The following is a 13,176-nucleotide window of genomic DNA, read 5'->3' on the forward strand; positions in this document are numbered from 1 at the left end:
GCTTAGTTATTGCTTTTTCGCCGAAGTTGAAACTGGTATCTCTGAATTATTTGAGCACCACGTTACTAGCATCCATGACCATTCTCGACGGAGACTCCGCTCCATGCGTGACTATTCCTCCAAATCACCTTAACGCCGCCGACATGCTGTGTTGAAGGATTGTCGGATCACCTTGACGATGCTGACATGTTACGTTGAAGGATCTTCGGTTGAAGTTTGTGCTTGGGACTTTTGCTCAATATGGATAGAAACTCACGGTCAGCTCATCGATGGGCGGTTATTCTTGACTACCTGCCGAAAATGGGACACTGTCAAATAGCAATGTGAAGTTTAAGCGAGATCAGACGCTGACCGTCAAGGGTAGTGTAGTGACACGAAGTAGTTTATGACCCATATGCGGTTTCGTAATACAGGGTACTATTTACGCTCAAATCCTCCCGACATTCTTAGTCGACAACTTTATAATCTTGAATCTTTTCACCTATAGACATAATACTATCGAAGATTCTATCGCCAGTTCGGTGCTTATTTTAACTAGCCAGAGCTATTAATTTAACTTTTTTACTGTAAGTACTATTCTTTGTGGAAAGGATTTTGGCAGATGGAGATCCCTCAGGGGTTGATAAGTTATTGTGGGTTGAGTCACCCGATACTACTTCGTATACGATTTGAATGCCAGCCTCACAAGGCATGAATAGTAAGCGCCAAGAAGATAAAACTAAGCCAAATTCAGAACTTCAAGTTCATCTCCCGACTCGGTTAGGTGACTAATGAAGAGATCGCAGCCTCTGGGTGGCCCATCGTAGTTTGCTGCAGGGTCAATGGCCAGGGAGGTGTTAGGTGATTGTGAGATCGCTTAGGCATGTGGAGAATGCATATAGGCAAAGTTTGCAGAGATATATGATATGGTAGTCATTTGGATGCGGCTTAGTGGAGAATTTACTCAGCGAATAGCTCGGGACAAGCACGTAAATGCTCAGTATTTAACAGAAGTTACTATTCAGCAATTCAACGCTTCAGCTCAAGTTGGAAAGGCAGGTTTCCAAGGCAGAAGTGGAAAACCAACTTTTATGATATAAGGCAACATGTCATTTAACAAGAGACATTATGAGATAAAATAAAAAATGCTGAGTGGAATCTTGGTCAGGTAGGTATTGAGTGTTTGACCTTAGTCAATTTTTCGTGTCTATAGGTTAACCTTAAAGATTAGCATACTCCAAATAGTGCGTGCCCGATCTCGGCCAAGATTGTGCACGTCGGCATTGAAGTGTCAGAGCGGTCTAGGCTAAATTGGACCGGTAGCCGAACTGATAAGATTAATGGCGCGCTTATCCTTGTTACCTCGCTACGAAAGGAACATAGTCAGAGTTGAGGAAGCTGAGCCTGGGCAGTCAACGGCGAATACGACAGCTGCAGCGCAGAACGTCGGTACATGGGCCGCAGGATCTAATTGTCCGTAGGTATGTGGATAAATGTAAACTCATGGCACTCATGAGATCCAGAATTGAGACCCAGTAACGGTTAAGCTCCCGTGGAGGAACGCTTTAGTGTCCGTCTCCTAGAGGGGCTGGTCATATCCACAATCGATGGGCCACAGCATATTTTTGAACAAGAAGGTTGAGTGAGCCATTGCCTAGGTATCAAAGAAACTTACAGAAGTTAAAGTCATCTTTTTCCTCCTGTAGAGCGCCTGTGCTGCCCAGAAGAATACGGCGTTTTCACAACTTCCGCATGAATATTTACATGCCGCCATAACATTCCTTTTCTCTTTCATAAGTTCTCTCGCAGAGTACTCAGATCAAGGTTACACTGGACCCAGTATATCACACCGTAGCCCCGCTAAACGACAGCTGTCTAAACCCAGTTCCTGTCCAGGTTCTATCCACCGTCCTACTTCTGGTGACATGGACTTTAGTAAGGTGGCGAAGCCGTTCTTGATTTAGTTTCTTCATTAGATAACGACAAGATTAAAAGCTTTCTTAAGCTTTACAAGCTGCATTACCAGTCACAAGTACTGCATCTTCTATATGTTTCAAAATCGTAATAAAATGCGTCTTTAATTGCTAATACGTTAGATAGAATGATAATGGAAGCCTAAAATCCATAGGATTTCACAACAGTATTTGAATCACCACCTGGAAACTCTGGCAGTATCTCTACTGAAAGTTTCGAGCAATCTCATGAGATTCTTTCCGCTTTCCAGCAGAGTTCACCAGCAAGAAATTAGTCATCCCTGTCGTCATCGCGGTCGTCGTGGTCGTCGTGGTCATCGTGGTCGTCGCGATCATTGCGGTCGTCATCTCTGCAAACCAACTTGTAGCTGCGGAATAGTCCGCGAGCCTGAACACACTGATCATCATGAAGACGCCCCCTGAAGCGAACCTTGCACGAAGTGTCGCCAAAAAGAACCACTGCTCAAGTTAGTCCAAGTCAACAAATGACGATTCGCAATCATGTCACTTACATTCGCAGTCGTCCTCATCATCGTACTGGTAGATCGACTTGACGTTCTTGTTAAACTTATAGCACTTGTTGTTGTCTCTTCCGCGAAGAGTCAATCGGCCATGGTTCTGGCTGTTTCCTCCAGCTCCGCAGTTCGCGGATCCCCAAAGACGTGCTTCAAGAGCGATCTCGTTAGGACGAGGAATGTCGGCCTGAGGCATAGGGTTTGCGATGGCACCCATAGCCAGAGCGGTGATGAAGGCGATAGAGAAATACATTTTGATAGGTTTGAGAAGTGAGTTTGTTTGTTTAGTTGTAGTGTTTGTGTTATTGTTGTGAGTTGATGGTGAGCAAGACTGAGAAGATGGTGAGAAACGCCCAGATTATATACTACACTTTTCTTTTTATCGAATCAAGATGAGTGTAATTACAGATACGAAAATGCGTCACTTCTTGTGGCTTGAATGTCGATCTCGAGAATTCGTTCAGTTTCAAAGCTAGTTAAAGTCAAATTGGTCCAACAGGGACTAAACGTAATGTCAGAAGAAGGCAGTGTTCAATGCGATGGTCGGCAGTTGTTTCAATCGACCCACTTTCTCCAGAAACATCCATTTAATTGGCCGTTAAGCTAAGCTTTATGCTTAATGTAACTTTTCTATGAGCATTCACTCCGTATGTGCCGAGATGACGGTTCCTTCGTAGGAACAGCAATATCGTATTCTCGAATAACGTTTCAGAATTCAACCTTGATGAGTTCATGCATTGAAACTTATTACGTACCATTCGTCACCCTTTACGAATCTGTACATCAAGCGCATGACGACTACATAGAAACTCACAAGTGATAGACACTCGAATTGCCTTGTCGTGTTATACGCCAAGTGGTTGTTGGAAATTTGGTCTGCGTGGACAGATTAACTTTTGTTGACAGCCTAGAGGAGATTGAGAAGGCCTGGGCGAAAGCTTAATAGATCAAAATACGCCGTGGTTAGAATATAGAAAAAAAATTAGACTACTCTAAAGAAAACCCCATGCTATAATTACATCAGTTTGGCAGAAGAAGTGGGTTAACGCTAACCTTGTTACCAACTTTCATGTATCTGTTAATGAAGATCGACATTCTGCCCCGCGTTCAACTACCGACCTTCGAGAACAACACATCATTTTGAGGCTGAGTATTCCAGGCTAAGAATCCAATTAAAACCTCGCTATGCAATGGCCACGCGGCTTCTAAGAGGTTAATATAACAATAAATTCAAGCGTCCAATGATAAACGAGGATGAGTGACAATCATTGCATTGATGGTGGGTGACGTACCAAATTGTGACGAAATGGTATGATCACAGCTAACAGAAATAGCACTAGCTGACTTGAGACAGGGCTCATCGTCAGCGGGCTTGGACTTCCATCCACAGGAGGTTCGCCGACACGGTAGATACACCTGGATGTGACGATAAGAGTGGCAATGCTGAGATCCTTATTCAAGTTGTTAGCATCGTAACTTAGTCTAGCTTTCTACTACTTATACAGTTCTCCATCGTTCTCCTTTCATAATAGTAAGTAGTATAAGCCCTGAACCCATCCAAACCATAGCAGAAGAGATTGTTACCGTCCATCCAACTCCGACTGCTTCTATCAAGGGCAAGCAAGATGCAGTCGCTACAGCAGAAAAGATATAACGCATGAGGTAATGACTAGCTTCAAGGAGTAAGCAGGATGCCTCATACTCAGGGTTAAAAACAGTACTTACCAGATGCCTTTCCACTTTGATGTTGCATGACATCTAGGATGTATGCATTCATGCTAGGAAAAGCACAGGTCTGAGCAAATCCTTGTATGAACATACAGATACCTGGGAGAGCCACACCGCCAATGCTGCGCTCTACAGACCAGCCATAGAGTAGAGTTGTTCCAGGCAGGATTATTCCAAGGGTAAGCATACCGGCGCGGAGACGATCCTCTTGCAATCTAAAACCTCTTCTGATCATCCATGACTTGACGACTCGATCAGCCAAGCGACCTCCTATTTGTGTGCCGAGAAGATACCCGGCGCCAGGGGCCAAATAGAGTAGCCCCGATTGAAGAGGGCTTGTCAAGCCCAATCGTGGGTTGAGGACGAATCGGATAGGTGTGTGAGCAAGGAATACATGTTCCATGCTGTAGTTGCAGAGGCCAAACACTAACACTGTGAGCCTGCGTAATCAATGATGGAGAGACGGGCAACATACTACACAGAATAAGTTCTTCTGTCCAAATAACTTGAACACAGTCCAGGGATTAGACCACTCCCATAATTTGACCATCCCATAATGTAATCCTTTTCCCCGCAGTTCCTTATATCGGAGCTGCTGTAGGGTCTCATGTAGGACAAAGATTGCCTGTGCCAGACCAATGCCAGCGAGGCCAGCTTGGAGCCAGAAGATGACACGCCAGGATGTATAGGTGACAATGACACCGCTCAACAGAGGGCCAAACGCCGGGCCTAGCATGCAGCCACCTGCAAACCATCCGAGAGAGGCTCCACGCTGTACCTGCATCCAGTTAGAATAGATATCATGTTTAAGAAATGGGAACTCACTGGATGATAAATATCTGAGATACAACTTGGTCCTACAATTAGGAGCGCTGTTACTTGACATGCAGTCAAGGCTCGGAACACGAAAAAAGCTGTCAAAGTCCGCGACAGCGCCGTGCCTATTGAAAATGCCAGCAGTAAAGTTGTACTTCCGACATAGGCCTGGGATATCGACGGTCAACATCAATAACATCTGCGAAATTGGAATATAGCTTACCGACTTGCGTCCGAATACATCTGCCCAAGGACCCCAAAAACAGCACGAGAGTCCAACGAACACCAGGTACACTGCATTGCTTATATTGATAGCAGTCGGAGTCGTGTGAAAGCTCTCTGCGACTTCTGGCACAGCTGCTAGGATGCTGGTCGTTGACATTGAAGCCATCAATCCGCCAAAGGCGATGAACGCTGTCATGGATCTCTTCTGAACATTGCTGAACCTTGTGTACACAGAATCGTAGGCTCTATCAGGAACTCCGTCTCCATTACTTGAGACGAGCTCAATGCTAGCCTCGCGCCGTAAATTGGCTTGTGCAGTTACTGTGGTAGTCGACATTAGGAGTGCTGGTCTATCATGTTATCTCAAAAAAAAAAAAGAATATGCATGAGTTAACTATCTAAATGCTAGCGTCCCTCCGGTCATCGCAATGTAGTTCGAGGGCGCGGGTTCCACATTTAAAGATGATTACCAATCTAACAACCCTTACACATTCCAGAAGTGATGGTATTTATGTCAATGCCTCTTAAAAAAGATATAGATTGAATGGTCTACTCGCTATTAACTAAAATAGCTTTGCCCAGCGCCATCCTCCTGCTACACCTCGAGCAAGGACAAATGCAGCAAAGGCGGATATATATAAGATCCCCGCAAAGACAATCAGCCCCCTGTAAGAACCATTGCATGCCTCGAGGATTGCACCAGCGATGGGAATACCGGTCAAAGCACCGAAGCTAGCGATGAAAAATGCAGTTCCAGTCCTTTTTCCAATATCCTCAACCATGCAAACCTGACTTATGCAAACTGGCGTAAGGCTTATAGCTGCCCCAGACCAGAAACCAAAAAGCAAAGTGAAAGAAGTCGTTCTGGCTTCCTCTCCAGCGGCTGTTAGCCAGAGTGTCAGAATAAGTGCAGCGCAGAAGAACGAAGTAACACACATGGTGTTAAAAGTGCCAAATCGATCTGCGACATATCCGGGCAATGCCCGACCGGGAACTGCACTGACGTTCAGTAGGGTATTGAGAAGATAGGCTTTCTGGGCGTTGAAGCCGTAATGCATGGCATAGGCTGAGATGTATGAGTATGGAATAAAGACCGCAAACTCGACAAGAAACACTGCGGCCGTAGTAGTCGCGAATTTGGCATCTACCAGGGCCTTGAGGTCGATGGATGCTACCGCTTTCGTGTTTGAGGGTAACCGTTTTCGGAGAAGACAACATGCCAGAACTCCAGACACCATGTTGATAAGAGCTATAACCCGAATAGCCCAAGGGAGGCCGATCTTGGGCGCGAGGTATAGAATGATGAGAGGGAAAACTATTCCTCCAATCCCTCCTGCAGTACATGCAAGTCCAGTGGCAAAGGCACGTCGCTTGCAAAACCAATGCCCAATTGCTGCAATACTGGGATTGAAGAGGAGTGATGCAGATATACCACCTAAAACACCAAACGAAAGCAGAAACTGATAGAATTCTTGCAACAGAAGTAGATTAGCAAGGGAGCATGAACTTTGAGTATGCGCGCATCTTACCCGTTGAGAGGCTCATAAATACCGTTGAGAGAACCATACCAATAGATCCCGGAACGATTAGCCACTCGATATCATGGGTATCGAAGATTGGACCTGTTAAAACAAGTGATTAGCTATTAGATCGTTTGAAGAATGATGAAGTTACCAATTTGAGCACCACATAAGTAGAGAAAGAAACCATAGCATCCAAAGATCCACCCGACTGTTGACTCGGGCAGGTGAGACAACTCGTTCTCAAGCACCCAGGCTTGGAGTACGGCCAGACTATTGAGCAAACCCATCGATGGAATCATAGCACACCAGGCTCCTATAACAACCAGCCATGCCTCCACCCCTCCTTCGGGGTATACGACATCATCCTCGTCAATTCTTGTCGATGAGTGTGACGTTCTTGGGCGAGTAATTGCTAACTCTTCAAATGGATAGTTGTTAGCGCGTGAATTCGCCATCACGCACTCTGGACGGGTTTTTCTTTCTCGTGAAGTAAGAGGGTGACTCTTTGAGATTTACTGCAGAGACTTGATGGGGGAAGAAAGTAACTTAAGTACTTGCAGTTTCCCATGGAGTTGGGACAAGATATTCTGTTTAGTGCAGAAAGCCTCCCAATAATCCGAATACGAACACTGGTTCGTTTTAAAAAAGGGTACATTTATTATCGGTGAAACATTTCCAATGAATGTAAAAGGAGGGCGCCAGTTACTTTAACATTCGACCCGGCAGACGGGTTTCCGAGCACTCTGCCCCACACCAGGGTTCTTTATACGAATAGTAGCATCGCAATATGGATGCTTGAATCAGAGCAAGGTCTGAGTTCGTAGTACAGAATAACAGCTTTATTTGTTTATCACGAAACACTCATCTTCCGTATATGTAAGAATAATTCTCCGGGTTACCAGATAGCAGACAACTTAGTTAATGGCGGACTTCCGAAAGTCAGCAGTTAGGTCATTGATAACCAGTGAATCCCCGCTGGTGTATGTTTTTGTCCACTATAAACTCTTTGCCACTTGGCGGTATCTTGTATCTTTAATCCTAAGTTGGTGGAAACTGAATAACCAGTTTTCCAGATGTCTGCAGAAGTCAGCCATTTTGTTCCGAAGCAAGAGGGCAAGGTACATACTGTTGAGAATTTCTTCGCTAGATCGTCCATTTCATCGAAACCGACCGTTTGAATGACCGGTTTGACAACACCTCTTCGCACAAATTCTAGAGCCTCAAGCGTTTCGGTCCTTGTTCCCACCAATGTCCCAAGTAGCTTAATGCCTCGATCGATGAGAGTCAGAGGATGCAGGCTCATTGCTTGATCCGGAGGTGGTATCCCCACACAAACAAGAGTACCAAAGGTAGCGACAAGATCAAGGGCATTTTGATACGCCCTTCCTGATCCTGCTGTGACGATGACTGCTTTTGCACCGGCTTCATTGGGCGTCAACTTCTTCAACTTTGTTGTTGTATCAGGACTTGACCCGTCGAAGTATGCGTCAGCGCCCATCCTCATACAAAATTCCTCTGCAGGGCCAACGTCAACTGCTGCAACGCGGTATCCCATAGCTTTGGCATACTGTATTCCAAGACCGCCTACTCCACCACCTGCTCCAACGATAGCGACCCATTCTCCCGGTGTGGCTTCGCAGGCTTTCAAGGCCTTGTATGCAGTGACGCCTCCACATAGTATGGGCGCTACAAATTCGTCTGGTAGATCTTGGTCGTCTGGAAGAGCCAGAACATACCTACTGGGAACAAGGCAATGCTCAGCGAATGTGCCGTCCCACTTCCGTCCCGAGTTTTGCTGCTCCAAGCAACGGACCTCGCCATCAGGTTCGCGACAACATGAACATTGTCCGCAGACATCTCGCACCCAAGCAATCCCAACGCGAGCTCCAATACTGATGGTGGATGGGTCTACACCAGAGCCAATCTGGACAACGCGACCTACACCTTCGTGACCAAGGACGTCGCGACATGGACCAAGGTAGCCACCCGCGAGGGCCATGTCGGTACCGCAAACGCCAGTAGCTGACAGCTTAATGAGAATTTCCCATGGTTGTGGCTTGGGGACTGGGACATCTTGGACCTGGAATTTGAAGCCTGTCTCAGAGCGCTAGAAGTTGTCAGTCTTTATGCCACCAATGTAGGGAATGGCTTACGGTCACGACGGCAGCTCGGTGATGGCTCTCCATGGTGTATCCCGTTCTATGTCCAATTGCTGACGAAGTAAGATATAAACGTTTGTATAGAAGAAGTCAAGGCAGAGAGAGGATACCAATCTACTGTGATATATTTGATGTATTGACAAGGGATGGGCATCAACTTAAAATGTCATTGAACCCTTGTCGTCTCCGAACTACCGGGTCCTTGGAGAGGAATGCCGAGGAATGAGAATATTGCGGGGTCAAAGGCGATTTGCCTACTAAGATCACCACAAAGCCGAGAGTTTGCGGGGTCGAACCAATCTTGTTGCACCGATGACTCCGGCATCATCGTCAATTGTTCTCTTGGTCAATCGCTACTGTCTAGCGAGGTTCCAATTAGTGTTCTGGTTGCAACGAGACAGCTTTCTCTCAGGCTCCGTCGCGGTCATATAGTTAGTTAAAAAACTGCAAAAAGAACAAGCGGGTTTAGCTCAGTTGGGAGAGCGTCAGACTGAAGCCAAACTTCAATCATCATTCTGTGATATCTGAAGGTCATGTGTTCGATCCACATAAACCGCATCTTATTTTTTGACTTTGATTCAATGTTAGTGGGGGCGTCCTAGGATCCTCTATTTTTAGCGTCCACAGCATGAGTTCTCGATGAAACTACCCTACAGAAAAGAACAGAGCCGATAAGAAGTGCAGACTCTAGTATTTTGACATTAAGTAGTAAATACATCAGGTGGCATCTCGTTAAATAAAAATGCTAGTAATGTTTACTTTTCGGATAGTTTCTATTTTAGTTATAGAGATTGTCTTGTGTTCTTTGTAGCGGAGACAGTGAAGTTAGATGTAAATTTAATTGACAGCAGTAATGATCTTGCCTCCTACTGCAATGACGGATCTCAAGTGGCCTGACATCTTTCAAAACATATTCTTAGTGAAGAAATAAGCAGGCTAATCTCTGTATATCTCTTGTTGAAACGCCAATCATTTATCTGTACATCTATTTCTTCTGCATCTCTGTTGATCTGATAAGCCGAAATGTTACGCGTTTCGAGTGGTACCTCGGCCACCACATTCTAAGCCATGACATAATGCTCTCTATCCCTGTCTAGACTGGAATGAGTCGCGTCGCGCTCCCGTCTTTCACCCAGTAGCCAGCAGGATCTAACCACTGTCCATGCCCGCCAATCAGTTTCTGTTCGTCCTGCGCGTCTTCGGAAGCTACTTGTAATTATCTCGTGGAGAGTGAAGTTACAATTGCCAACACGCAGCAAATACCACCTCCATCGACTTGCATCAACTTGCGTTGAGCGCATTGACGTCGTCCCAACTCAGGGCTGAAAGTCACGGCGGTCTGCCACCATGACGCAGCTTACTGAGCTATCTGAGACCTATGGCTAGCTGGTCGGGAAATTGTTGGTTGGAGCTGATGAGACATGCAGCCTTGCAAAAATGATGAGCGACCCTCAGTGGATGCTTGATTCCAGCTTTTGTCTTGCTGCCCCTCATTTTCACAGTAGATCTGCTTCAGCTGCGTACTTGCCGACGATCTAACCACAATCATAAGAAAATAGATGTTTCTAGCAAATATTGCGTCAATAACAGCGCTCTGGTTGTCCAATTGTCGAGCAAATTTTGAATCACTTCTGTACCAAGACTCGAGAGCGGTTTTTCTTGTCCAACCATTCTGGAACGAGGTGCTGGTGTGTCGTCTACGTAGCTGAGACAGTAACATTCATTCTGGGGAGGATATGGCGGTCAGTTGTCCTCCATCGACTATTGGACAATGGTTCCTGAATCAGAGTAACAACAATCATTGTCGTGCCTGACAGAAACCCGAATAATTGCAGCCGTGATGCACAACACCAGACTCGGCAATTGGATCCTCCCGCGGTGGGATCGTTGATCGTCTCTCGTAGACCAACAGGGTTGTAGCTTATCATTGCACATCCTATGCCGTGTCTCAGTGCTTCTGTGCGAGTAACCACAGTTGAGATGAATAGCTCCATCGGAATGCCACAGTGTAAGACAGAGAGGGGTTGTGATGTAGGTCAAAGCGGACAACATGATGCATGTACAACAATTATTGGCTGGAGTCAGCATCTTCTTCAATGGGCCAAGTCACCTGCGTTCAGGTATAAAAGAGTCGCCCATCTCTCGAAAATCTTAACTCCATCATCATCTTTCAACTTTACATTACAAGACTTTACCAATTTCTTTCCACTACACCATCAAAATGGGCAGACTTAACAACGGCGACTGGCTCCTTGTTGGCAACAGCATCTGGAGCGATGACGGCGAGACAGAGTTCCGCATGCAAGACGACGGCAAGGCCGCTGTCTACCATGGCGACGAATGCGCCTGGCAGAACACCCCCGAGCAGAACTGGCAAGTTCACGGAATAAAGATGCAAGAAGATGGCAACCTAGTCGTTTAGTAAGTCATGCAACATGTTCTTATGCAGAATAGTGATTGACGATTTTACAGCGATGACTCTGGCACTGGACATGCCATCTGGCACACAGACACTGCTGCCGGCAAAGGCAACGAGTCTACAACTCTTGTGGTGCAGGATGATGGTAACGTTGTGTTGTACAATGAGGGTGGTGATCCTATCTGGCACACTGCTAGTAACAAGTAGAATTATCATCACGGAAATGAAGAGGGGTCTGTGAACCTTCCAAGCATGGTATAGCTAGCTACAGAATACAGGAATAAAAAAATAAACAAAATTCCCACATGTTGATCCCAAAGTGACTCGGAAACGCGTTAGGGATAAGCGGCAGTTGGCTTGAACTTCTGCTGTTGGAGTAAGACTCAGCTGATGTAGCTGTTCTACTATGAGAGGACTTATGACGGCAATCAAGATACTGGTGGTTTTCATCGCAGGGCGGTATATACATGTGCTTGCAGATCGGGTCAGTGTTTGGACTCGCACAACAGTAAGCTACAAGCGTCGGGAGTTACCGAGGGATATACTTAGCTGGATGGCTGTTTCAAGATAGCCCTGGGACCTATCCGGCCTGATTTGGATGACAGTAAGTAAAGTGATTAGTGCCTAGCAGAAGCAGTTAGTGCTAGACAGAAGCTATTGTGCTAGGATAATATCTCCCCTAGCTACATGGCCACTGTTTCTTGGCGAATATATCATCTCGCCAAAACGAAAAGAGATGCCCATGATGGTGTTTTCCCAATAGCTCAACAGCACCGCGATCGGTATAATCGTAAATTTGAAGCCAAAACCTTATCCCAAGGCAAGATGGCCGAGCGGTCTAAGGCGCTGTGTTCAGGTTCGATTAGAACTAGTAACGATTCGCAGTCTCGAAAGGGGCCTGGGTTCGAATCCCAGTCTTGTCAGCATTCTTTTTGCTACTCTCAGCTCTGTCTCATCGGCGCCTTTATGCTGATCCTTTTGAGGGATGGATGATGTTACTGCCTCCAGCCAGACATGCCGTCTTCGAGTACGGCGAATGAATAATAACTTCAAGTACATGTCGTCAATGTGAGAAAGAACTGTTATTAATATCTTTGGACATGCAAGAGAACTACCCCACCCGAAAAAGACTTAGTAAAAAGAGAATTAGTTACGAAATAAGCAGTCGGTGGCTTTTAAACGTCTGTAATGTTGCTTGCATATTCGCTTACGCCGGGCCCGAATGTGAAGACTAACCCAGTAGAGTCAGCCACTTTTAAAAATAGTACCAATTCACCCAAAAGAACCACATTGTGCCAATAAACCGTAACGACACCAGAACAAAAAAAAGCCACGTAACGTGGTGATGAAGTCCGGAAAACGGCATCGTCGAGTGGAACCTCCAGGTACAGAGTACAGATGTCAGTGGATCTCTCAGTTGCTCCGCCTCTTTCAAAGGACCTCGTCAAATTTCCCCAGATCGTTCCAGACTTTAGACCCCTTATCGTTTACGGTTGAGCCACTGACGTACACGCACCAAATAGGAACTGGCCGGCTTGATCTACGGTGCGCCCAATCCCGGAGAGTTCCATTTGACAAGACGCTAACACTAAAACTTGGCTACCTGCCACTTAACCGAGAATTGTCTGCCTAACTCGTATTCTAACATTGGCAAGACTGGAATGAATTGTTGTAACATTGAACAGTTTTGTAGTTTGTGGTTGTGATTTTATGATGTACGTTACATTGTATGCCAGCCACAGGAATAAAGTGATAGATGCCAAACTCTAGGCTCCAATCGCTAACTGTAAATATGATACATAAACTTCCTCTTCAAGCTTTGGAGTTTTCGTATCATCC

At 45.8% G+C, this 13,176-nt stretch overlaps 5 protein-coding genes across 5 annotated transcripts; 1 reads left to right on the top strand and 4 right to left on the bottom strand.

The window, feature by feature from the left end:
- Nucleotides 1-2,223: 2,223 nt before the first annotated feature.
- On the bottom strand, nucleotides 2,224-2,720 carry FSST1_012745 (uncharacterized protein; the record flags this gene model as incomplete). The annotated part of the gene is made up of 2 exons (XM_083235997.1): nucleotides 2,224-2,411; nucleotides 2,465-2,720. The coding sequence occupies 2 exons, from the start codon at nucleotides 2,718-2,720 to the stop codon at nucleotides 2,224-2,226; spliced, it is 444 nt and encodes a 147-aa protein (XP_083082441.1).
- A 1,244-nt stretch (nucleotides 2,721-3,964) lies between these two features.
- Nucleotides 3,965-5,573, bottom strand: FSST1_012746 (major facilitator superfamily domain-containing protein; the record flags this gene model as incomplete). The annotated part of the gene is made up of 7 exons (XM_083235998.1): nucleotides 3,965-4,140; nucleotides 4,193-4,225; nucleotides 4,289-4,530; nucleotides 4,590-4,621; nucleotides 4,671-4,973; nucleotides 5,021-5,179; nucleotides 5,235-5,573. The coding sequence occupies 7 exons, from the start codon at nucleotides 5,571-5,573 to the stop codon at nucleotides 3,965-3,967; spliced, it is 1,284 nt and encodes a 427-aa protein (XP_083082442.1).
- Nucleotides 5,574-5,799: 226 nt separating this feature from the next.
- On the bottom strand, nucleotides 5,800-7,214 carry FSST1_012747 (major facilitator superfamily domain-containing protein; the record flags this gene model as incomplete). The annotated part of the gene is made up of 3 exons (XM_083235999.1): nucleotides 5,800-6,707; nucleotides 6,766-6,858; nucleotides 6,911-7,214. 3 exons carry the CDS (start codon nucleotides 7,212-7,214, stop codon nucleotides 5,800-5,802), a joined length of 1,305 nt encoding a protein of 434 aa, XP_083082443.1.
- A 583-nt stretch (nucleotides 7,215-7,797) lies between these two features.
- On the bottom strand, nucleotides 7,798-8,945 carry FSST1_012748 (chaperonin 10-like protein; the record flags this gene model as incomplete). Its single annotated transcript, XM_083236001.1, has 3 exons — nucleotides 7,798-7,836; nucleotides 7,886-8,866; nucleotides 8,913-8,945. The coding sequence occupies 3 exons, from the start codon at nucleotides 8,943-8,945 to the stop codon at nucleotides 7,798-7,800; spliced, it is 1,053 nt and encodes a 350-aa protein (XP_083082444.1).
- Nucleotides 8,946-11,139: 2,194 nt separating this feature from the next.
- Nucleotides 11,140-11,544, top strand: FSST1_012749 (uncharacterized protein; the record flags this gene model as incomplete). Its single annotated transcript, XM_083236002.1, has 2 exons — nucleotides 11,140-11,339; nucleotides 11,391-11,544. 2 exons carry the CDS (start codon nucleotides 11,140-11,142, stop codon nucleotides 11,542-11,544), a joined length of 354 nt encoding a protein of 117 aa, XP_083082445.1.
- Nucleotides 11,545-13,176: the final 1,632 nt, after the last annotated feature.

The sequence above is a fragment of the Fusarium sambucinum genome, chromosome III (assembly GCF_050947815.1).
Source record: "Fusarium sambucinum isolate potato_lamoka chromosome III, whole genome shotgun sequence".
NCBI classification, from domain to species: domain Eukaryota; kingdom Fungi; phylum Ascomycota; class Sordariomycetes; order Hypocreales; family Nectriaceae; genus Fusarium; species Fusarium sambucinum.